The sequence below is a fragment of the Crocodylus siamensis genome, chromosome 4 (assembly GCF_052110815.1).
Source record: "Crocodylus siamensis isolate JL-2025a chromosome 4, ASM5211081v1, whole genome shotgun sequence".
NCBI lineage: Eukaryota > Metazoa > Chordata > Crocodylia > Crocodylidae > Crocodylus > Crocodylus siamensis.
The window spans coordinates 212036634-212059551 of NC_143398.1; the positions used below are offsets into that span (position 1 = coordinate 212036634).

Here is a 22918-nt window from a genome sequence, read left to right on the forward strand (position 1 = left end):
CTACATTGCAAATTAACAATACTTTAAAAATTATTTTCTTCATTAATTAATTTTTACAATTTTGATTTAATTGAATGTTTTTAATTACATATCAGTAAGTTTGATTTTCACTTGATTTTAAAAAAGAGCCAAAAATGACCCTGCTTATATTGAAATTAAATGCAGTTCGAAAAAGTCACAACAGAAAAACAAAGAACGGTTATTTCAAATATAAGGAAGTGCAGCGTATCTTGCCAATATGAATCAAGATAAAGTAGAATGGGCAGTAACCCACTAAATGGTGATAGCATAAATAGAGATAAATGTTTGAAGAGGCACACTGCAAGCAGGAAACAAAAAGAGTAAGGGGAAAGTGGACAGAGAGAAAAATAGCAGTCCCAGACTGACCTCTTATCCCATAAAGAATATGTGTTAACAATCTGGTTTATATGTAAATACAGACAACCAGTTAAGAAAAATGACCCCCAGGAAAGGACCATGATATGAGAGCTAACTAACGGTAGTGACTCTGAAGTCACTGAGAAAAAGTTGCCATAGAAAAAGTTGTAAGAGGCAAAGGAATGAAACTTGAACTATTAGTTCCTCAAATAGGGAAACTACCATAATCCAATAATCTGTGCCACCACCACAGACAGGAAGCCAACCTTTTTCAGTGAAGGTAGCCTGACTGGTCACCTTCAAATAGAGGTGGATTAACATGTACGGGGGCCCTGGGCAAGCACAAAATTGGAGGCCCACTCCCCCCATGAGAGCTGGGCTGCCCAGCTTGCCTGTTCATTAATCCGCCTATGCCATCAAATGCAGTGGGCACTACACATGTGCTTTAATGCACAGTAGCCTTTTTTACTGTACATTAAAGCACATAAAAATGTGGTATTATGTTAATGTACAGTAAAATAGACTACTTGTGCATTGAGCATCACCTAAAAAACATGCACTTATGCTGCTGCACATTAGCGCAGCCTAATGCATATTAATTTAGTACCTCACACTGGAGGTACTAAATTTAATTAACATTAGGAAAAGCGCATTAATGCATGTGTAGACAAGCCCACCATCTTGGATAGTAATCCTGCCAAGTGATCAAGAAGTTAGCCAAGTGACTTTGTTCCACAACGTAATCTAGACCAGCTCTATAGGCCTTCACAGCCATGTTTCGAATGATATAGTGCTGGGATGGCATTGGTTATGCTCATGGATCATAGAAAAATGGTTATGCCCACACACCTGACTCCTTCAGCCTAATGTGACTCAGCTGGCAATGAGGTAGTGCTGTGTTACGTAAGGCTTCTAATAGAGGGGAAAGAACTGCACTATGTTGATTCTGAACATTTCTTTCCTGGTTGAACTAAAATGGTAATAATGCACAATGGCTCCTCAGCCTCCCCTGTCAGGCCCTATAGAGGACTAGAAGAAGCTGTGTCCTACAGAATGAAGATAATCCCTACCTCTGTATCTCTGCCACACACAATACAGCGTGCACTCTCTCCCAGTTTCCCACTATGGTAGCTGAGTGACAGATGTAGCAGAGCTGACAGCCTAGAGCAGCAATAGGTCCCTTGGGAGTTAGATACCCACCTGTGCTTTGCAAGTGACATAGAGCACATAGAGCCACTATAAGCCAGGGGCTGCTAGATGAAACACTGGTTTTAGGATTCAACTGTGCATCTGTCCCAAGATATATTTGCTAGTTAAAGCCCATTTCATTTACTTAAACTCATTATTTTATTTGTATGAGTTTTTATCATCTTCTGGTTTGGTTTAGTTTAGTCACAAACAAAATGACGGTGTCTTAATTAACAGAGATGAGTTAACAGCACATTGATTGCTAATATGGAAATGTCTTTTACTCAGAGCTGAGAATCATGGAAGACAATTCAGAATTACAGTCTGAGTTGGTAAATATCAAAATGCCAAAAGAGGAAATTAATAAACTTGAAGTGGATGGAATAAGTAAGAATTCTACATTTTCTTTTATATTATTATTTTTATACATATTTTATTGGAGAAAGTAGTGTCTAAGTGTGCATGCAAGAGATTTGGAATCAAAACTTGTAAGTTGCTGTTCCTCATTCTGGCTAGGGACAGACATTACACATAAACTGGTATAAGTGATCAGAAACTGGTTTAAACCTGGAACAGAACAGACATTCAGTACACATAAACCAGTTTCAAAATGGCTGAAATTGGTTTGAGATAAACCTGATCAAATGTAGTACTAGGCTTAACTGATTTGGCTCAAACCTGTTTATGCAATGTCTGTCCCAGACTGCTTGCTGGTTTAAGTAAAACCAGAGACCCCCTGTATCCCCTCTGGGTTGGGCTCTGTGCTCCAGCCCAGCCAGGGCTCCTCTCCGCTCCCCAGCTAAAGCAGGAACAGACAGGGACAGGGGTCTAGCCAGGAAGGGTTTTTAGTCCCCCCTCTCTATCCTACCTGCAGGGACCCGAGCTGGGTCTGCTGAGCACTCCCCGCTCACTGCTGCAGCAGTGGGGCATCATGGCCCCTGAGGAAGAGGTGGGCAGAAAGGAAAATTAGTCTCCCCTCTACCCACACTGGCAGCTGGGTCTGCCCACCCTCACTGCTGCACTCCCTGTTACCTGCCCCAGGGGCCCTGCCTGGCCATGCTCCCATGCTGTTGCTGCAGTGGGAGGGAGCAGGGCCCTTGTTAGGGACAGAAGCCCGTATCATAATGTGGGGGAGCATGAGCCCCTTCCTGGCGCAGGAGCTGTGCTTCAAGGCCAGCAGAGCTGCAGTGGCCTGTGCGCAACAGCACCGGGGTCTGGAGCGGGCCAGAGCCCTATAAGCCCCCTGCAGCACTGCCACGCTCCACAACACCTCTGTCAGCCTTGTAGAGCAGCCCCCACCAGGAAGAGGCTTGCACTCCGAGAAGCTGTGACGGGTTGCTACCTGTCATGGTCACGCACTGCTTGCCACTCCAGCTGCCAGGCAGGGGCAGGGCCTGCCCCCCACCACCTGGTATATGCTCAGAGCAAGCCCCATCCTGGCAAGTGGGGGCTTAGTCAGCCACTGGCCCCAAGCAGAGGCCAAGTGGCTGCTGCAGCCAAGCTGAGCAGACCCTGCTGCAGTGCCAGCAACCAGCAACTGAATAAACCCCCTCCTGTCCAGAGGGTGCTTGACCTGAGCACAGAGAAGTCGCTGGCACTGCAGTGGGTTCTGTCCAGCCCAGCCACAGCTCTGTGCTCGGGGCCAGCTGCCTCCCAGCAGGTGGGGGCTTATTCAGAGAGGCCGCTGGCACCACAGTGGGGCCTGCCGATCCCAGCTGCAGCTGCTGCTTAGCTTGTGCTCAGGGCCAGTGCCAGAATAAGTCCCCTCCTGCCAGGAGGAGGCTGGCCCCGAGCACAGAGTGGCAGCAGCCAGGCCGGACAGACCCCACTGTAGTGCCAGTAGCCTCTCTGTGCTTGGGTCAAGCCCTCTCCTGGCAAGAGGGGGCTTGTTCAGCTGCTGGCTGGTGGCACCACAGTGGGGTTAGCCTGGCCTGGCTGCAGCCACTGCTTAGCCTGTGCTCAGGGCCAATGGCTGAATAAGCCTCCTTTTGCTGGGAGGGGGCTTGCCCTGAGCACAGACCAAGCAGCGGGGGCCTGGCCTTGCCTCCACTTACAGCTCGAGTGCCAAGCGGCGAGTGACAGTGATAGGCAGCCTGTCATGGCTTCCCGGAACATAAATCTCTTCCCCGCGGGGGCCGCTCTGCAGAGCGCAGCAGTGCTGTGGGGGGCTTGCAGGGCTCTGGCCTGCTCCGGACCCTGGTGCTGCCACATGCAGCCCACTGCAGCTCTGCCGGCCCTGCAGCACAGCACCCCTGCCAGGAAGGGGCTTGTGTTCCCCCACATTATGACAGGGACTTCTGCCCCAAACAAGGGCCCTGCTCCCTCCTGCTGCAGTGGCAGGGCAGGGCCATGGCCAGATGCTGGCCAGCAGGGCCCCTTGGGGTGGGGGTTGATTCTTCCTCCCTCTGTCATCTAGCGGAGGGGACAGCAGGGGGCCTATTCCAGGGCAGGGAGCGCGGGGGCAATGGCAGGCAGACCCTGGTGCTGGTTGGGGGCTCTCCTCCCTGCCCCCTCTGCCTCAGGGGCCATGGTGCCACACTGCTGTAGGAGCAGGGAGGTGGGAGACCTGGCTGGGGTCCCTGCCACTGGGATAAAGAGGGAGGAATTAAATCTCTCTCTGGCTAGTTCAGTCCGGACAGGCCACGCTGCCCCAGCACACCTTCCCTACAGCGGAGGGTGCTTTCCAGTGTCCCCCAGTGCCTGGCCTGAGCAACTGCAGGCATGTACCTGCATTGCCTCAGACCAGAGGGGAAGTTTGTCCTGTTACAAACCAGTTCAGCCTAGGCAGGTTAGACTAATCTGCAAAGGTTGAATTAGTTCAGTCTCAGCTTTTTGAATATCTGTCCCTAGCCTCTGACACTAATTCACTATAGGCAACTTACCAAAATAACATTCTGCTTCTACCGTCTATAAAATATATCCTTACTGCAAAGATGCAAAAGGCTGCAGCTGTATGTGACTTCAAAATCCTTCAATATCACACAAAAAAAGAAAAAGAGTACACTGTGATAACTGTAAAAAGTGATACTGAAACTGTCATCCATGCAGTAATACTTAGTTTAATACCTTGAAAGGTAGGCTTTGTATTTTGAAGTTATCACTTATAATTTTAATAACATTCTTCTATAGTAATGAATCAATATAAAGTTTCCTGAATTTATATATCCCACTGAGATATGAGTTTTTTTCCTGATTTCATTTTTCCCAGATATCGGAAGAAATTGGGCCCTGATATTCTGTGCAATAATTGTATGTTGATCAATTTAAAGAAAAAAAACCCTACACACTTCATTACTTTAAGATTGTTTAAAGCAGTCAAATCAGGAAAAAAATGTTGAATTTATTCTTTACTCAGAATTCACAAACACCATGTTTCTCACTGACTCATTTGAGATGCTGTTCTCACAGATAATGAAGTATGCATACCAGAATCATCATAACCACTAATGATATATTTGTAACTCATCTTTTTTTTTAGCTCTGTGGTACAAGATGCTTTTACCCCCAGAGTTTGATAGATCTAAGAAGTATCCTCTGCTAATTCAGGTGTATGTAAGCTTTTATTTTTATTTTGTTGTTTTTAACAGCCTGATTGTCAGAAAGGGCATTTGTTATTACAGTTCACATACAGTTCACAGAAACATGCATTAGCATACAAAAGAAAAGTAAAACACACCAGTCCTCTGATTTAGGGAATGTAATCATTTGTGGTTGTTAGTTCCATTGCTTCTTCCATTTATTCCATACCATTATCATTTATTTTTTGTTGTCCAAAATAGTATACAGGGTTTCACACTTATAACATAAGAAAGTATGGTATGACTCAATCTTGTATATTTAAGCAAAATGATAAATATTTTCCTAGCTTGTACCTTGCCTTTACTCAAGTGTACAGGGAAGGCAAACTCCTCGTACTGTCTTGCTTCCAGACTGGATTGCTCATACAGAATGTGGCTCCAGGTGTTGCAGGGGAAAGTAGAGTCTGGCTACCTTCCTCCATGTAATCAAGTAGGAAAGGAAGGGGCAGAAAGGGGAAAATGGGAGGCTTGGTTTTGTGCCCTCCATTACTGGCCTGCTGAGCAGGGAGGAAGCGTGGCTGTGAGGTTTAATGCCTTAACGAAGTTCCTCCAGAAACAGTGCTGCCATATGATGCCCCTCATTCTGGACTGAAACAGATGACTAAATCTACCATATTTACCAGAATACAAGACAACCCTGAATGTAAGATGTCCCCCCAATAATTGAATTCTATCCATAGAAAATGTATAAATTGATTATAATTTTCCATATATTGAATCTAATTATTAGAGGATCATCTTAAACTCATCCCCGCAGCTGGTGGGGGAAGAGATGATGAGGGGGCCACTATTGTGCCAGGTGGAGGGGTGGGACAGTAGAGGGCCATATGGTAGGGCAGGCAGTGGAAGGGGGGCAAGCAGTACTGGGACAGGCAGTGTGGAGGTGGTGAGGCAGGCAGTGAGAGAGGCAGGCAGTTTGCCCTCTGCTGCCTGTTCCCCACCACTCCCTGCAGCTTCAGGCTGCCCTAATTCCCCCTTTGTCCTGTTCCTCTCCCTCATCCCCTTCACACAACTTTTGACGCCTCAGTCTCAGGTCCCTGCCCCATCCTCCCATCTTCACCCCCCCCAAAATCTCTTCCCCCACCACCTGCCCTTCCACACCCCCACCGTTGCCCAGCCTTGGGCATGGAGCATGGCACCAGTTTGGACCTGTAACAGCAGTGCGGAGTTGGTACTGCTGCCATAGGGCCAGGCTGCAGCAAGGACAGAGCCTGGTGGCATGGAGCAAAGGTTGGAGGAGTGCAGCAGAGGGGGAGAGAGGAAGAAGCAGCATGGGGGGAGGCACTGGAGGCTGGCCCCGGCCCCAGCCCCTGCTCTGGCCCTGGCTTTGGCTCCGACCTGGGCTTGGGACACAGCAGCTGCCTGCTACCTTATGCTTCGTTTTAAGGTGAGGGGCTTTTTTCCCCATATTAAATGGTGGGGAAAGTTTTGTCTTCTAATTGAATAAATACAGTAGCTCTGTATTATTAGCAATGGATTGTAGCTAGTGAAATCTCACAGCAACATCAAGGTGAAGATCTACCTGCTTCTCCTTTCCAAACACAATGAACTTGTTCTACCTCATACAAAAACAAATGTGGAGAAATGTGAGGTAGATGTACAATATTCCAGACATTTCCCCTCTCAAGATATTGTTAGGCTGCTCATTAGGACTATGGACTCAAAAAATTTCCTTTTTAGATGCAACCCTTAGTTAGAATATTATTTATGTCTTGTATTTGATAAAAGTTTTGTTTCAACCTAGAAAGTTCATCTATAAAATATGAATCTGAGAATCTTTAACTATTTTCTTTAGGTATGGAGGCCCTTGCAGTCAGGATGTAAGGCTCACATTTAGTGTTAGCTGGATAACCTATCTTGTAAGCAAAGAGGGGATCATAGCTGTTGTTGTGGATGGCCGAGGGACAGCTTTTCAAGGTGACAAGATGTTATATGCAGTGTATCGAAGACTAGGACTCTATGAAGTTGAAGATCAAATCTCAGCAGTGAAGTGAGTACCAGGATCCTATGCCTTTTTGCTTGTTGAGCACCACCAAATCAGACATACTAGAGACAGAGTAGTAAGTACATCACAGTCTTTCTAGCACCACTCTGTTGGGATTTCTGGTAGTTGGGATAATAGTTAAGACTCATAAGGTATGTCCTAATGAGCATGGATGTTTGTTTCCCAGGGTGTAAATTGTGTCGCTGCTACTTATCCTCAGGGAATACCCATGTCACGTGCACTCTGGCGAATGGCAAATTACCCCAGGTGGGACAGGGGAGGCTGTGGCCAGCAACTGTGGTGGCCCCAGCAGCCTTACCTGGGACCCTGGGGGTCTCCTGGGACTGTAGTCATGGCAGGAAGCTTGGCCGACAGCTGGGGTGTGGCTCTGGCCAGCCAGGCTCTGGTTTTGGGTGGAGTGCCCTGTTGCCACATGCGCTATCCCCATTTTTTCGGTGTGGGGTATTTTTAGCCCAGGAACTCCTGGGGTCAACCGCCCCCCACCCCTCCATGCTGCAAGGTAGCAGCACGGGGAACACTTGCATGTGCAGTGTGTAGCACCACAGACAGGTCTGCTGCGCGACATACTGCATGTCCGCACTCATCTGGACTGGCCATAGGCATAAAAAATTAGAGTCATACCTGACATTCATGTGGTTACATGGGTGTCCCTGGACGCATCGCTTCATGGGAAGTAAAGATCATCATATAGAGTACTTTTCACTACCACTAGTTCAGTTTTATAAGAATACTGCTGTGGCTTCAGTTCTAGGGTTTAAGATCACTTGAAGAGTTATGCAGAAAGCCTTTCATTAGTGTTGTGAGGTAAATCAATATGTTGCCCATTTTTACAGGTGGGGAAAACTGAGATAAGAAATCAGTTTACTTGCTCAAGATCAGATGGAGTTGGAGTGATGCTATAGCCATGATAGTCCAGGAAAATGTGAAAGGCAAGGATTTTTGTGGGTAATATTTTTTGGTGCACTACCCGTATAGGTGGGCCATATGAAGGAAAGGTACCCTGAGGGAGGGTACTTCAAACCTGAAAAGAGGTTTGTATACCTTCTAGCTCTTGGTCCAATAAAAAATATCATCCACAAAAAACCTTGCCTCGTGGTCTGTGATAGAGCTTAACCACCATCTTTAGATCTCTAAAGAGTCATAAGAGCCATAAGACCATCTTTATTGCCATTGTGAAGTACCAAGAAATGATACAAAAATGTTTGAAGCCAGCAGGAGTTCAAAACTTCTTCATTTCCTACACAACTCTACACAAACATTTGAAAGGGAATGTCAACAGGGAAATATCACTCTGGATTCTCTGGAAGGAAGGAAGAGTTAAAAGTATCAGAAAAGAAGCCCCATCTAACATTTTCAGGGGAACAAGATAATTTCTAAGGCAGGCATTTAGAATTGAAGTAGACATGGATGTAGGGAACTGTGTGATATGAGAGGAAACTTAATTTGATCTAGATAGGTTTCTTGGTACAGTGAAACTAGGCACACCCAAGTGAGAAAACTGGCTCTGAATAGCCCAGCCAGGAACAGAACCCAGGAGTCTTGACTCCTATAGTTTTTCTCTGTATGCTTGAGCACATTTTCTGGGTACTCTTTTTATCTCCTCTTTCCTGTTTCTGCTTACTGACCTCCATTTCCTCTTTAGCTGGTATTGCATTAAGTACTGTGTTACTGTTATCATCTTCAGTGGTGACTGAACCAAAACAGCCTTTTTTATCTTTTCAGGCTTCTATGTGTCACACATCACTTGTTTTCCTTTCCTGAAACAACAACATCATTTGCTTTATAGTAATCATAAAAGTTATAACTTACTTTTTATTGCCCTAAAGTGTCACTGAGACATTAAAGTAGTAAAAAGCCACCTGTCAGAGACAAAGTGAGACAAAGATGATTCTGTAGGTGCAGTCTGCTCTGGCAGCCTGTAAAGGAATGGCTGAAATCATCACAGATTTAATGTGCAAACATTCCTCAGTTTACCATCAGCATCTGAATCAATGTTGCCTTTAATTATGTGAATGTCACTTAGTCTATTATTAAACCATAGGTACTCCAGTGAGGAGCCCCTCCCTGAGAGAGGATCTTTAAAATGGTTAAAACTGCTGCAGGGCCCTGATGAATCAGGGCATATTGTGTCAGCCCATATCTAGCCATGTCCCTCCCAGTTCATACCACACCTTTTTGAGTATTGCTGGCCTGGAGGAGAGCCTGGGGTGAATCTGGCCCTATTTGTTGTCTATCTCACTATGCTTACCTCTAATCTGGAGCATGAATTTAGCTGAAAGCAAGTGATCTTATTGTGTTGTCTTTACCCTCCCTGACATTTGTTCACTGTTGTATCACATTGTCTGCTACACTGTACACTGATAATTCACCCATATTATTATTTGGCTACTTTTCTAAGTGGCTTCTTAAGATAAATATCCCTGTGCATAAACCCATCTTTCCTTTCTCAAAATGTTTCCAGAGTTATGAAGAAGTGCAGTGGCACAAAACTTGACACTATTAATTCTGTTTTTTTTCTTCAACTTGCCTAACAGTTGAGCACCTAAATAAACATCTGCTTTTTCATTTTCTCTAAATTCTTTACCATGCACCTATTCTGGAGATGTTATCCCTGATATTTTAATTTCAGTGTCAGGAATGTACATGATGCTTTACATGCAATTTTTTTAAAGAAGACAAGTCTTTGCCACAAGGAGTCTTTAATCCTATGGCCCAAAGCTGCAAAATACCTCCTGAGAGGTTCAGATATGCTGAGCACCTTGCAGGATAAGGCCTATGTGTCCATAACAACACAGCAAAGCCTAGCATTAGGAAACGGGTAAAATTACAACAGCAGGAGATCCAGGTTTGGGCATATGTGCATCTTGTTAGCTCCTTTCCTGTATTTGTGAATATCATGTCACGCTATCATTTATATCACATGGTGATTTTAAATTAGAGACCAAATGGAGGCAATCTGAGATTAAGGTGGATATCAGTGTTTATTGAGCTTCTCTTGTTTGGTTACCACTCCACTCTGTGATCAGTACTTTTGCTGGTCCTTAAGTATTGCAGGGGGTAGAACTCTGATCTCCCCTGTTTAGACTTGAAAAAAGGGAGCAAGGAGACTGAACTGTGTGGCATTTCTTTCTTTCATGATATCTGCCTGAATGACATTGCGGTCCTTTTGGCCCCTAAAATTCATGAATTTCTTATTTGTTTCCTTGTAGAAGTCAGACACGGTGTTCTTAGAGGTACATCTGTGTGATAATCTGATGTGTTCAGAAAGAATACAAGAAGTTTGACTTGTGTTTATTAGCAAAATGCTAGATAAATAATCCTGCCTAGGAAAAATAAGGCATTTATAATTGTGCTTTTTCTTTACAACAGGAAATTTATAGAAATGGGTTTTGTTGATGAAAAAAGAATAGCAATATGGGGCTGGGTAAGTCATTGCTGCTGTTTTTGATATTTCTTATTTTTTTCTTAATCGTTTTAGTGTTTTCTAAAAGTCTTCCTTTGCTGTCACACAGTCTCTTGAAAGCTGCTTCTCCATTTTGGGTATCATTGTAAAATGAACTATTTATCTCATTAGAAGCCTAAAATTTGCAGCTATGGTAAAGCAGACTGCTGCCCTGGACTCTGATTTGTATTATAAATCCCACATTTGGGCCAGGTTCTCTGAGAATTTCAAGATCTTTGATAGACCTGGCCTGAATTTTGAATAGCTATCAACCAAAATGCAGTTTTTGGTTGAAGCCAATTGACACTCAAATGTTTAGGTTGGCTTCTCTGTTAATTCAGCAGTTCATTTGAACCTGATGCTGACATCAAAATTCAAGGGGCAGGAACTTAATTATTATCTGAAATTTAAAAAATGAGCAGAACCTTCTGGTCTGAAACCACTGACCTTGGCAAGACTCGTAACATTCATTCCATTCTTCTTTATTTTGTCTGGTTTGAAATAGTCCATTAGAATGAACTTTATGGGGGCAGAGGGGAAGCCCTCTTTTTCAAATTAGAATCCGTTCTTTCCATTGAAATGAGCTGAAAGCTGCACATCCCCAGAGAGATGGGTGAACCAAATAGGATAAGGTAAGAATGAACTTAAACCTTCTGGAGAAGGTCTTATTTCTTTAAGTTTTCCTGTCTCAACTTGGAGACCAGCAAGTGGAGTTAGTGAAGTTCACAAGAACCATTATTCAAACCATTTTGTTGCCAGTGTAAACAAAGTAGTGATAGAAATCTTACACACTGTAGTCTTTATTTTTAAATGGTTGTATTTTTCTAATCTGACTCATACTGGAAAAAGAGCTATTTGTGAGTATCTATGTCCAGTCTTCCACAGCATAATCTGTTCCAAATAGAACAGGAAGAAGCCACTACAATCATTTTTTCTTTCCTCTTCTTGCTAATTTTAGTCATGTGTAGAAAGCAGAGCTTTAAGAGAAAACAATAAATATTGTCCCAACAAAGTAATAGACATCAGTAGCTAGAAGAGTTTATTGGACAAACTGGGATATTAGCAGAATTAAATAATTCTTTTCGGTAGTTTGCTGTTTATAGATGCTCATTTTTTTATCATCTTTCAGAAAGAGTTTCTATTCCAACTCTTTACCCAACTGTCTTTTAACCAAGAGAATTGTTCTGGTCTGCAACTGTATGTTTTTCTTTTGATTTCCTTGCCTCAGTTTTCCTGTAAGCAGCTTACCCAGAAAGACATTGCAGAATAGATTTTAGAAGATTCAGATTCAGTGTAACAATGTAAGGTAGCTGATATGAGAAGACACATGAACAAAACTATTAAAAATACATATGAAGTTAATGCTAACTAGTATTTTAGTTACCCTGGTAAGCATCAGTAAACAGTTCTAAGACAGATGGAATACATTAGGGTGAAATCAACTGAAACTCCCATTGATAGGTTAATAAAATATGTTTCTGGGAAAGCTGTGATGTTCGACAAGTCAGATACAATGTATCCAATCAGTAGGCATGTTATTAAAATGATGGCACTATTTCACAGGTTGCTAGTCTTCATTTTTACAGGGGAAATTGTCATTTTCTGTTTCTTCTCCCCCCCCCAAAACCCTTCTTGGTCTAATATATTTTCATAGAATTGGAAGATGCGTCCTTCCTGTCTATCCTGATAGAAGCGTTATTGCCAATAAACTTTACAGGAAACCCTCGTTATTCGTGGGTTCAGCATTCGCAGTTTCAAATATTTGGGGGTTGTTTGGTGGTGGTTTGTTTGAGCAGGGATTAAATTTCCCTTAATCCCTTGAAAATAGAGGGTGCAAACATTTATCCTCTAATTTCTACACAAGTCCCATGGCTCCTACCTCCATCTCCATCTCCATGTTGTCTCCCTGCTCCAGAAATATGGACCCCAGTAGAAAACACACATAAGGTTCCCCACAACCAAAAAAACTGAATGTTTCACACTCCTGTCTACCTTTTCTCAGCAGTCAGCCCTACCTGCTTGCACAGAGCCATGCTGAGCTCAGGCTAGTTCTTCCCTTGGCCTTATCTCCAGCTATGAACTAATTCTCCCTGCTGGTTCCCAGCCTGAGAGTCAGGCCAGGAACCACCCGCCAGTGGGAGGTAGTAATTGTTCCGCCTCGTTTTCTGGCAGCTTCACCTCAGCTGTTTAGAAGAGAAAAAGGGTTTTAGGAACAGGAAAAGATGTAATTATTGGAGATGACAAGTGCATGGTCCGTTATGAGGGTGAGTTCAGTGAGCAAAGGCATAGGCAGATTCAGGATTTCCTAAAGAGGGTGCGGCACACCCCATCCCCTGTGGCTGGAAGGGCAAACCCCTGTGCTGGCAGGGGAGCAGGGGACTTGAAGGGGGACACCCATTTTGCCACCACTGTTTCTGTCTCTGACTGACCGGGGTATAGGTGGAACCCCAGAGCTGCTTCTGCCCTGATCCTGCCAGGGCTACAGTCAGCAGCTGCGTGGGGTGCTGGGCTCAGCTGGCGACCAAGGCGGCAGCACATAGGTTCCTCCCTCAAGTCTGCTTCGTGCCTGGTTGTCTCTTTCTCTCCAGTGTCCCCTGCTGGATGGGAAAAGGCTCAGGAAGGAGGAACCTGCACTCTACCACCAATGATCCCAGCAGAGCTCAGCACCTCATACAGCTGTTCCTTACAGCCCCAGGCTGGAGTGGGGAAGGAGGGGATCTGGGGCTGCTCCAGCACCTGCATTAGCCAAGGACAATGGCAGTGGCAGGATACAGTTTCCTCCTTCCAGCACTTGCTCCCAGCCAGTAGGGATCACATTAGGGAAGCAGCAGGTGCAGAAAGAGGAAACTGTCCCACTACTGCTGCTGTTCTCAGGCAAACCTAGCACCCTGCACAACTGCAGCCTGCAGCTGGAGTAGGGCAGGAGTGGCTGTGGGGCTCCCTCTGCAGCCAGGTGAGCCAAGGACAGTGGTTTCAGCAGAAGGGGAATGTGACCGCACCACCACATCCCCCTGGATCTGTCGCTAAACAAAGGTATTTGATATTGAGGTTTCATTCTCATTTCTTTGGATTCAGCACTAAGTAAAGCTTACTTTTTGGACCTTTAGTGTCCGCAGTCTGGAACCATTCTGTAGTCTCTTTTCTGTTGCTTTAGAAAGGCAGTTAATTGAAACACCATGTTGTAGACATAGAACCAGACCATAGCCTGAAAAAAAGACTCCTTTGCTCCAAGCTGGAGGGAAGTAACAAACTGTGAAGACCTTCAATGAAAGCTTTACCTTCCCCTGAAGCAGTACCGTGGCCTGCAAGGAAGCGAACATCCACAGCCTTTTGGTGTATAGCCACTTGGTTGTGCCTAATTTGATATGGCAATTTTTAAGAGAATCTAAGTAGTTCAGTAAAAGAGAGGAAACCTGGGGCTGACCCAAACCAGAGTCCTGGATGCAGCAATAAAGTAGGCAGCAAAAAGAAGCAAAATATTTATTTTACTAGACTCAATTGGTACACCTCTTACTGCTTCCCTCCTTCCCTGTGCTGTCAAAGCAAATAATTATTTTGGATGTAATGTTTTATTACTTGCATTCACAGAGCAAAGTGAGACTTCGCTACAGAATATTAACCTCCCTGTGATTTCTCTCTAGTCATATGGTGGATATGTAACTTCACTGGCACTTGGATCTGGCAGTGGAGTATTTAAATGTGGAATAGCAGTGGCTCCTGTCTCCAGCTGGGAATATTACGGTATGGAAACATTTAATAAGCACTGTCTTGGAAAACAAGACATACTATTTAATGACTTTCTACATGAAGTCATGGCAAGAGTTTGCCAACTTAAAGAAATTGCCATCACCTGGAAATAAAAACTCTGCAAGGCTCCATTTCATCTTCTCCCTGCTGCGGATAGCTGCAACAAGCTGATTTAAACAAATATTGTGAGTTGGCAGAAAGCTTGTTAGTTAATCTCACTTATGCATCTGTAAAGCCCTCTTGGCCAACTATATACATTCAGTGAGTGCTGCATGGGGGCTTCCTGCAAACTCTTATTGTTAAAACTCTGCTACTAAATTGAAAGGGCAACTGAGGTGATTTCCTTGCCTTTGATAGAGTCATCCTTCAATGGTTATTGCTAAATTATCCCTGATAGGACTCACTTATCCTTACAGCTCATCAAGCTATTTCTGAAAAGTGGTTGAAAAGAGATGTACTCAGTCACATCTGGAATGAGAAATGTTTTATGCCGTTTTCCTAGGGGAGCCTCCACACAGGATTCTCAGTTACTTCCTTATTTCCTTAGGTACCAGCTGAACTTCATGTTGTGTTATATGTACCATCTGCAGTTTGGGCACTCATTTATATTGAGGAAATTTTACACCTCAGTGACAGTGTCAAGGGATCTCACTAAAGGTGAAAATGTCATGTAAATATATTCATTTTACAACCCCTTCACACTGCAAGCATGGTGTAAAAGAGCTTCTTTGTAAATGAGAATCTGGTACTCTGTTTTTTCAGGAGCAAAGAATAAATACTTCCAGGAAATTAATATAATATGCATTTGTCTGCATAAAAATTCTGGCTGGGAGAAGACATTTTGGTTAAATGGAAAGTTTCACCTTCCATCTTCTAGTACATGCATCTCTTGTATGTGTTATGTTTTGCAAGTTAAACAGGAATAATTTGTAAAAGGATATTGGGAGAATATTCCACCTGCAGATTCTGTCTTTTGCATTGACCTCAATGTTTTTCAGATTTTATTTTCTTGTGAGAAATTATTCCCAGAACTCAGGCAGAAAGATATTTTTAAATTATTTATGCAAAAGAACAGTTGTGAGCATTTATAGTCCTCAAACAGCTTCAAGGGATTGGAGTCTTAGATGGAGATATCACTTCTTCTGTAGTTCTTTTGCCTCCATACCAGAAGAGGGTAAATGAGCCAGAGATATAAAACAAGACCTAAAAGGCCTTGGTCCACATAGGGGAGAATGACTCCTAAGCAAACACTGCATAAATTAGTCACAAGGCCTCACATAGAGACAATGCTAGGAGTAAAGGTGAGAGAGGAGTGGCAGGGGCAAGACTGCACCATGCAGCACTTTCAACCAGACACTACTAACAACCCATATAACAAAAATGGGAGGCAGTGATAAATTAGGAAGGCCCCCAGTGCTGTCAAAGTTATATCAAAAGCCTTTTCTGAATGCTCAGCATAGAATCACAGCCATAAACTTTTTTTCAAAGATCTCTCTCTCCATTTCCTGGAAATTGTTAATAACATCTCTGAAGCACAATTGATCAGCTGGAAATGGAAATTATACTCAGGCAGACTCCTTGGTTAAAGTAGTTTTCTGCTTCCCCTTGTCCCTTTGATGACAACAAGCTAATTCCCCCACTCGAGCACTTTAACCTCGGTGGACTTGCAGTGGTATAACAGATGGAAGAATTTTGCTCTAAATCAGAAGGATGCCAATCATTAAGAAAAAAGATTTTAAGTATAATCCCAATATTATTATGTTTGACACTAGATGACAACACATTTTATAGTCACTCTATGTTTCAATTAAAAAAGAAAATACTTGACTAGATGACATTTAGAAACTTCATACTTGAATAGTTTTTATAATTTGAGAGTTGACTTAAAAGAGCTGAAATGAAAATGGAGAAAAGATCTGTATTTGCCAGTTTAGGATATGTGTTCCTCTGTCCGCAGTGGTAAAGCAGTGCAACGGCAGCATAAAGTATTGTTAATAAAACTACCATGATGATTAAAAAGGATGCATTCATTTGACATTGATGTTTGTTTTCCTTCACACCAGCTTCAGTAAAACCCAGGAAATAAGTCCTGGAAAGTCCAAAGAGCTTTAATTCTGGAGCAGAGTGGAGCTTTAACACTGTAAAGCTAATCTACCTTGATGATAAAACTTAAGTGGTGCAAAGTGCAAATCCCCACTTGGTATTGTGGGGACATTATAGATTGAAAAAGCAGGATACCCCAGCTTGACCCATTGTTGCTGATTATGCTTTCTTATCCCTTTCTAAGAAAAGCCATTGGAAAGTGGTGCTGCTGCATGGGGTTTCACAGATATCCATGGTTCTTCTTGATGAAGTCAGAAATGTGTCTGGCTCAGGGATGGTTCAGCTGTAGGAGCCCAACTGCTTGTCTTTTATTAGCAAGACACACATTAGATGAGCATGCTTTTTTGCTAGACATTTTGACAGTGCTTGATTAACTGTCCACAAGCTATATCCTCTAAGATCTGGCTAAAGTGAAAAAAGTGACCTCATAAGGAATTTCTAGCCTTTTTTTTCTAAGAGGGAAATATTGAGTAATTGTGTAGTTGCTTTTCCCTCATATCTGGAAAGAGCTTTAGCAAATTTTTAGGAAACCTGGTAAAATTAATCCTTACTCCAACTCCTTTTGCATCCTGGTATATGAAATATGGTCAGAGAACTGGGCATCATATACACAGCTTTATACTTGTCCCATCTCCTGTCCCCCACAGCTGTTGTTGTGGTGGGGGGGGAACAGAATGGAATTCAACAGTGCCCTGCCTATACTTCTACTTCATGGTATTGGTTACAGGAAAACTCCTTGTGGTCTGGCTTGCAGACAGCTTCCCCCCAGTTGATAAATTGAACTGCTGATTCCCAGTTTTACACTGCAGCGTAAAGCAGTTTCAGTTGAGGGACTTTGTCTGTAGAAGCAGCTATTCTAGGTGAACTGCCACTTCTTAACTTCGACACTGAGGCTAGGGACAGAAATTACACATAAACTGGTTTAGGTGATCAGAACCTGGTTTAAACCTGTAACAGAGCAGTGCACAGATATTCAGTGTACATAAACCAGTCTGAAAATGGCTGAAACTGGTTTGAGATAAATCTGATTGAATACAGTCTCAGACTTAACTGATTTGGGTCAAACCAGTTCATGCAATGTCTGCCCGAGACCCCTTGGTGGTTTAAGATGTAAGCCAGGCACCCCCCACATCCTGGGATGCTGTCTGGGCTGGGCAGGGCAGGGCAGGGCAGGGCAGGGCACCCCCCCCCCGCTCCCTGGCCAGAGCTCTGGCAGAGACTTGCAGACACAGAGCACCTGCCTGGCTTCTCCCTGCTAAACAGGATTTTTTCCCCACTTCTCTTTGCCTTACAGTTTTTTGGAGCTAATCAACAGGTAGCTTAATTTCCTTCCTTAAAAAAGCTGTTTAAGAAGAGTTCCATTAGTTAATGGAGAGAGGCTTTGTTTTCTTAATGAGTTGATAAACACTGAGTGGGGGGTGAGACACATTCCCTGCTGGGCAGTTTGTGGGGGGCGGGGAAATAATCAGAGTGCCCTGTGCCTGGCCATGCCCCCCTCAGCTCAGCCCTGTGGAAGGAAGGGAGGGCTGCTCTAGTGCCCCCTGGCTTCTAGCCTAAGCCACTGCAGACATGTGCCTGCATTTCTAGGATGTCTGTCCAGTTACAAAACAGGTTTAGCCTAGCCAGATTAGACTAACCTGCAAAGATTGAATCAATTCAGGCTCAGGTTTTTTGAATGTCTGTCCCTAGTCTGATTCAAGAAATAGCATTCCACATGCATTAGCTGCCCATTATACTCAGGTCTATTTAGGACCAGGTAAACTTGCAGCATTTATTCATTTTCATAAGTGATTATGTTTCTGCCATCCTGTATTGTGAGGCTAATGGGAGAGAGGGAAGAGATCTAATAATTTATAATTTATTTTGCACAACTGAAGTAATTGAAATGTGCCGTATTTAAAATATCATATATATTGTACTCTATTTTTTACAGCATCTATCTACACAGAGAGATTTATGGGGCTTCCATCAGATAATCTTGGACACTACAGAGTAAGAATTATTTTCTTGTGTTGATTCTTCTTGAACTTGAACCACATTGGCACAAAAGAGAGGGTAGGGTAAATCAGCTACCTGGGATGGTAAAAGATTATTTTGGAATTAACCTACCTATAGTCACTCTTTTTTTTCTATATTTAATAGTCCTAAATATTCTGTACTAAATGGTGCATATTTTCCCTAATATGGGCAAAGGGTGTCAGTTCTGATAATTCCACCAAACCAAATCAGGGAAAACTTACCAGAAAGATGCTGAAAGATTAATGTTAATGTTTATTTTCTTAGCATGGTATGCAAGCTGCTTCATGCAAACTGAATCTGTGGTAATAATGACTTGAACATCTTGGAAAGGCATATTACCTCTTCTGTCCTCCATCCCAATAAGAATCACCATTCCCCTCAATCACTAAACCTCGGTCAGCTCTGACACCCTATTCAGCCTGATGAAAACCCCACAGAAATCAGCGATTTCAGTGAGCTTTGGATCAAGCCTTTAATACTCAGCCCAAATAGCAGAAACTCTTCATCCCGATCTGCTCTGGTAGAACACTTTGGGGTAGGTGAGTGGCATGGCCTCAGTGTGAGACAAAGTAGGGGCATAAGATTTATGTGAACTGACATTTGGAAGAGGACACTGAGTATGTCCACCTTACAATCCCAGACATAAAAAATCACTACAGTTTATATGATGATTTGATTAGTGTTATACTAGGCAATGAAGCCTTTTACCTGTAACACTAAGTGCTCTAAATTGCAACTGCTGAATTGCTCATTTTTTTTATTAACAGAATTCAACTGTGATGGTGAGAGCAAAGAATTTCCAAAATGTGGAATATCTCCTCATCCATGGAACAGCAGATGGTGAGGTTCACAAAGGCAGTACAAGTACTGAGCCAGAAACACTTTGTTTGAGAAACATTAAGTATCATTCTGTGCCTTTAATTAGGGTCAGTACTTAGAGGGTTGGTACATTTCCATCCCGTATATTAAGAAATGCTTACTCATTGTTAGTAATGTCAGCCATATCACTCAACAACTGATGAACTCAACTTAATGTACCAGGACTTTTTATTTTCTGATACTTACTAGGTTTTAACAGCCACTCTCTTCCTTGTTTGTTTTTTCCCCTTTTTTCCAGATAACGTGCATTTTCAGAACTCAGCACAGATTGCTAAAGCTCTGGTTGACGCACAGGTGGATTTCCAGGCAATGGTAGATAACATCAGACTATTTTCCTTTTTCCTATTTTCTTATTTATCTACTTGATAATTCTGTTAAGCAGTTTATCTAACATTTGGTGACATTTTTAACAGCTCAGTTTAACCCAGTGAGTTCCAAACACTGATGTAGGTATCATTTTTCAGTGCTTACAGAAAACTAGCTGCCAAACATGTTGGGTTCTATTTTGTCCTTCCAGCTGCTTCTACACATGGTCAGTCTCTTATTTGCAAAGAGTAGTTTGGAGCCCTGGAAAAATAGAATGAGAAACCAGTTTATATGCCTCTTCCTGGGTCTGTCACTATATAATAAAAGAGGAGCTGCCTTCAGAAGCTAGAGGTGCCACCACAGGGGCTGATCATGTCAATCACAGGCAAGGGAAGAATGACCAGGGAAAAAAGATGAAACATCTAAGCACTATGTCTGCAGTAGAAACAAATAGGTTATTTGGGTATTCTGAGTAGGGTGGCAGGGGCAGAGAGAGGAGTAGAATAGATGCAAAGTTGAAAAGGATGAATGAAGAACATAATGCAGAAAGAACAAAACAATAGGTACATTTACAGGAGACGTTTACTATGGATTTATCTAACTAGCTCTGCAGTAAATGTCTTGGCATCTACACACACAGTGCTATTAGGGTGGAGTAAGCTAATTAACTCTGCTGCAGGTTAGTACTTGTAAATATAAGTACAATCTTACTGTGGAATTTTTTAGTCTTCGACAGCACATGCATACTCAATGACTGGGTTGGCTGGAGTACTTGGGTGCTTCAGAATTGGGGCTGCCTTGCAGCTAGCCCTGCACTGGAATACCCTCATGGCTCAGCCAGGCCCCCTACAGCATGTTGAACCAGGTTGGAGCAACCCCAGGTTGGCAGGCTGACCCTGAGGCCCTCTGGCAGCTGGGGCTGCTCTGATCTAGCTCAATGTGCTGCTGTCCCAGATATATGTTCAAACGTGGCACCGGGGAGCAATAAAACCCTCATGCAATATGCATCGGACTTTATTGCTGCACCCTAATAGCATGTGTAGATGCACCCACTGAATCTATGCCAGGCTCTACTGCTGCTATGCCCTTTGTCCCTGGCCTAACACCCACTGTATTTGCTCAATGACAAGTGCTTGAACCTGATCCCTGTCCTTTCCTGTTCTGCTTCTTCCCCATTTTCTGAGTCCATGAGGTCTCAAACACATGAGACTACAGGAACTCCTGCAGAGCTATGGTTTATTGGTTTACAAAAGAATATGAATCCTTGAGTAGGCTCCAAATATCCTGAATTCCTCATGTGCCCATCAGAATTATGCTGGTTCTCTTGCAACTATACAAGAGAGAGAAGGATCTGGCTTTAAAAAATGCATATTTTTTACATAAAAGACATAAGTCTGTCTTGTCAGTGACCCAGTTGCTAAGATCATGCAGCACATGTCAGAGACACTTCCCTGGGGACATCTGGAAGTCTGCAGTTTTTTGCCTGACTTGATGCAACTAACTTGGCAGTTATGGGACATTGACTCTGACTTAAAGATGATTTAGAAACTTTGTTCAGTCAGATGAATAAAATGGAAATGCCTCAAAAATATATAATAAATGGGAAAAGATTTAGCAAAATCTATCTATTTGTTTTTGTGAAGCATCTAACATCTTATGCTAATAAAGACCTGCTGTGAGATTGCTTAGTTATAATAGGACTGAGCAATCAAGTAATTTTTGTTATTCTTTTTCAGTGGTACACTGATCAGAACCATGCAATACCTGGCCTTTCAAGGAAACATCTCTATACCCACATGACCCACTTCATCAAACAGTGTTTCTCTCTTCTGGAGTAACCTGAGTGTTCAGCATAAGGGATCCTGAATATTGCTAGGAGCATAGGGTGCCTTGAAAGAATGCAGTTGTAACTCTGGCAAGATTAAATCTATTGTAAAGGTGGATTAATAATTAAGGATTAAGATTTTATTTTTGCCTTTACATCCATAATTACTACTGTATATTAGCAGAAATGCTAATACATGTTTTGGCGCAATTAACACCTGTTTGCTTGAAAAAATAAAATCAAAATTTAAAATATGATGTACTTTTATTCTCATGTTGCATACAAATCAAGTTCCAGATTCTGGTTTATGATGAAGAAAAAGGAGCTCATTTAGGAAAAAAACTTGTAAAGCCAGATGAATATGGTTGCTCAGTGATGTGGACAAGGACAAGAAAGCAGTGTGATTAATTAATGTCCCGGAAGCACAGATCTGGGGCAGAACCCATCAAGGTGCGATCCTCACAAGGTTTGGAGTTACAGCTTGGACAATCAGCCTGAAGCTTGTATGTGTGTCCAAATTAAACTGTAGTTACTTTGAAAATAAGTTTAAAATGATTTGTGAAAGAGAGGGTTTCTCCTGAATGTCTAAGTGCTTTCTACCATGGACCAAGTTAGTATCACTGAGCTCCTAGATTTGGTCTGGACTAAAATGTAAACATTCAGCCATGCATGAAAAAATTATTTTTGTTTTCTAATTTTTGAAACTCAAGTATAGGCTCAGTATAGGTGACTCTGTATTTGTAATTCTTTTATTACAACCATATTTGCCTCCCTTATTCAGAAGTTATTAGCCACAACAGCCTCCTTCAAATCCCAAATCAGAACATCAGTGCTTTAAATTAAAACTCAAGTGCCATTCACCTACAAACTGAAAGATAGTGTAAAAATATTTAGATGTTTATTGCTTTTTTCAGATATTCTTAAATCATTTAAAATATTTTTAGTAGAACAAGGCCCTGTGAGACAGCATCATGACTCACCACTGCATGACTCTGCCTTTGCACCAGAATAACTTCACTGAACTCAATACTTCTAAAGCAGCAGTACGGGGTGGGCCTAAAAGTTTTATAGGCTCTGCTTTTAAGACTTGATTTACTGTCCATGACTGGGGGATAGTGACTTGCATGGAACCCTTATGAGCACAGACTAGATTTCATAGATTTCATAGACGTTAGGGCTGGAAGGGACCTCGGAAGATCATTGAGTCCAGCCCCCACCCCGAAGGGCAGGAAGTCAGCTGGGGTCATAGGATCCCAACAAGATAAGCATCCAATTTTCTCTTGAAGGTGTTCAATGTAGATACTTGAGCCACCTCTGATGGCAGGCTGTTCCAGACCTTGGAAATTCTTCAGTAAAGAAATTCTTCCTTATGTCCAGCCTGAAATGGTCTTGTAGTAGTTTATAACCATTCAACCTTGTCTTCCCTTGGAGTATGGCATTTCAAGGTT

At 42.8% G+C, this 22918-nt stretch overlaps 1 protein-coding gene across 1 annotated transcript in view; it reads left to right on the forward strand.

Moving 5' to 3' along the window:
• Positions 1-21724, forward strand: part of LOC149867541 (prolyl endopeptidase FAP-like) — a 60455-nt gene extending 38731 nt beyond the window's left edge. Inside the window, exons 18-26 of the mRNA XM_090045609.1 lie at positions 1855-1953; positions 5045-5114; positions 6940-7134; positions 10519-10573; positions 14233-14332; positions 18375-18433; positions 19228-19300; positions 19578-19651; positions 21382-21724. Of these exons, the coding sequence (XP_089901735.1) occupies positions 1855-1953; positions 5045-5114; positions 6940-7134; positions 10519-10573; positions 14233-14332; positions 18375-18433; positions 19228-19300; positions 19578-19651; positions 21382-21483 (827 nt within the window). The 3' untranslated portion in view covers positions 21484-21724. The remainder of the gene's footprint in view (positions 1-1854; positions 1954-5044; positions 5115-6939; positions 7135-10518; positions 10574-14232; positions 14333-18374; positions 18434-19227; positions 19301-19577; positions 19652-21381) is intronic.
• The last annotated feature ends 1194 nt before the right edge of the window (positions 21725-22918 follow it).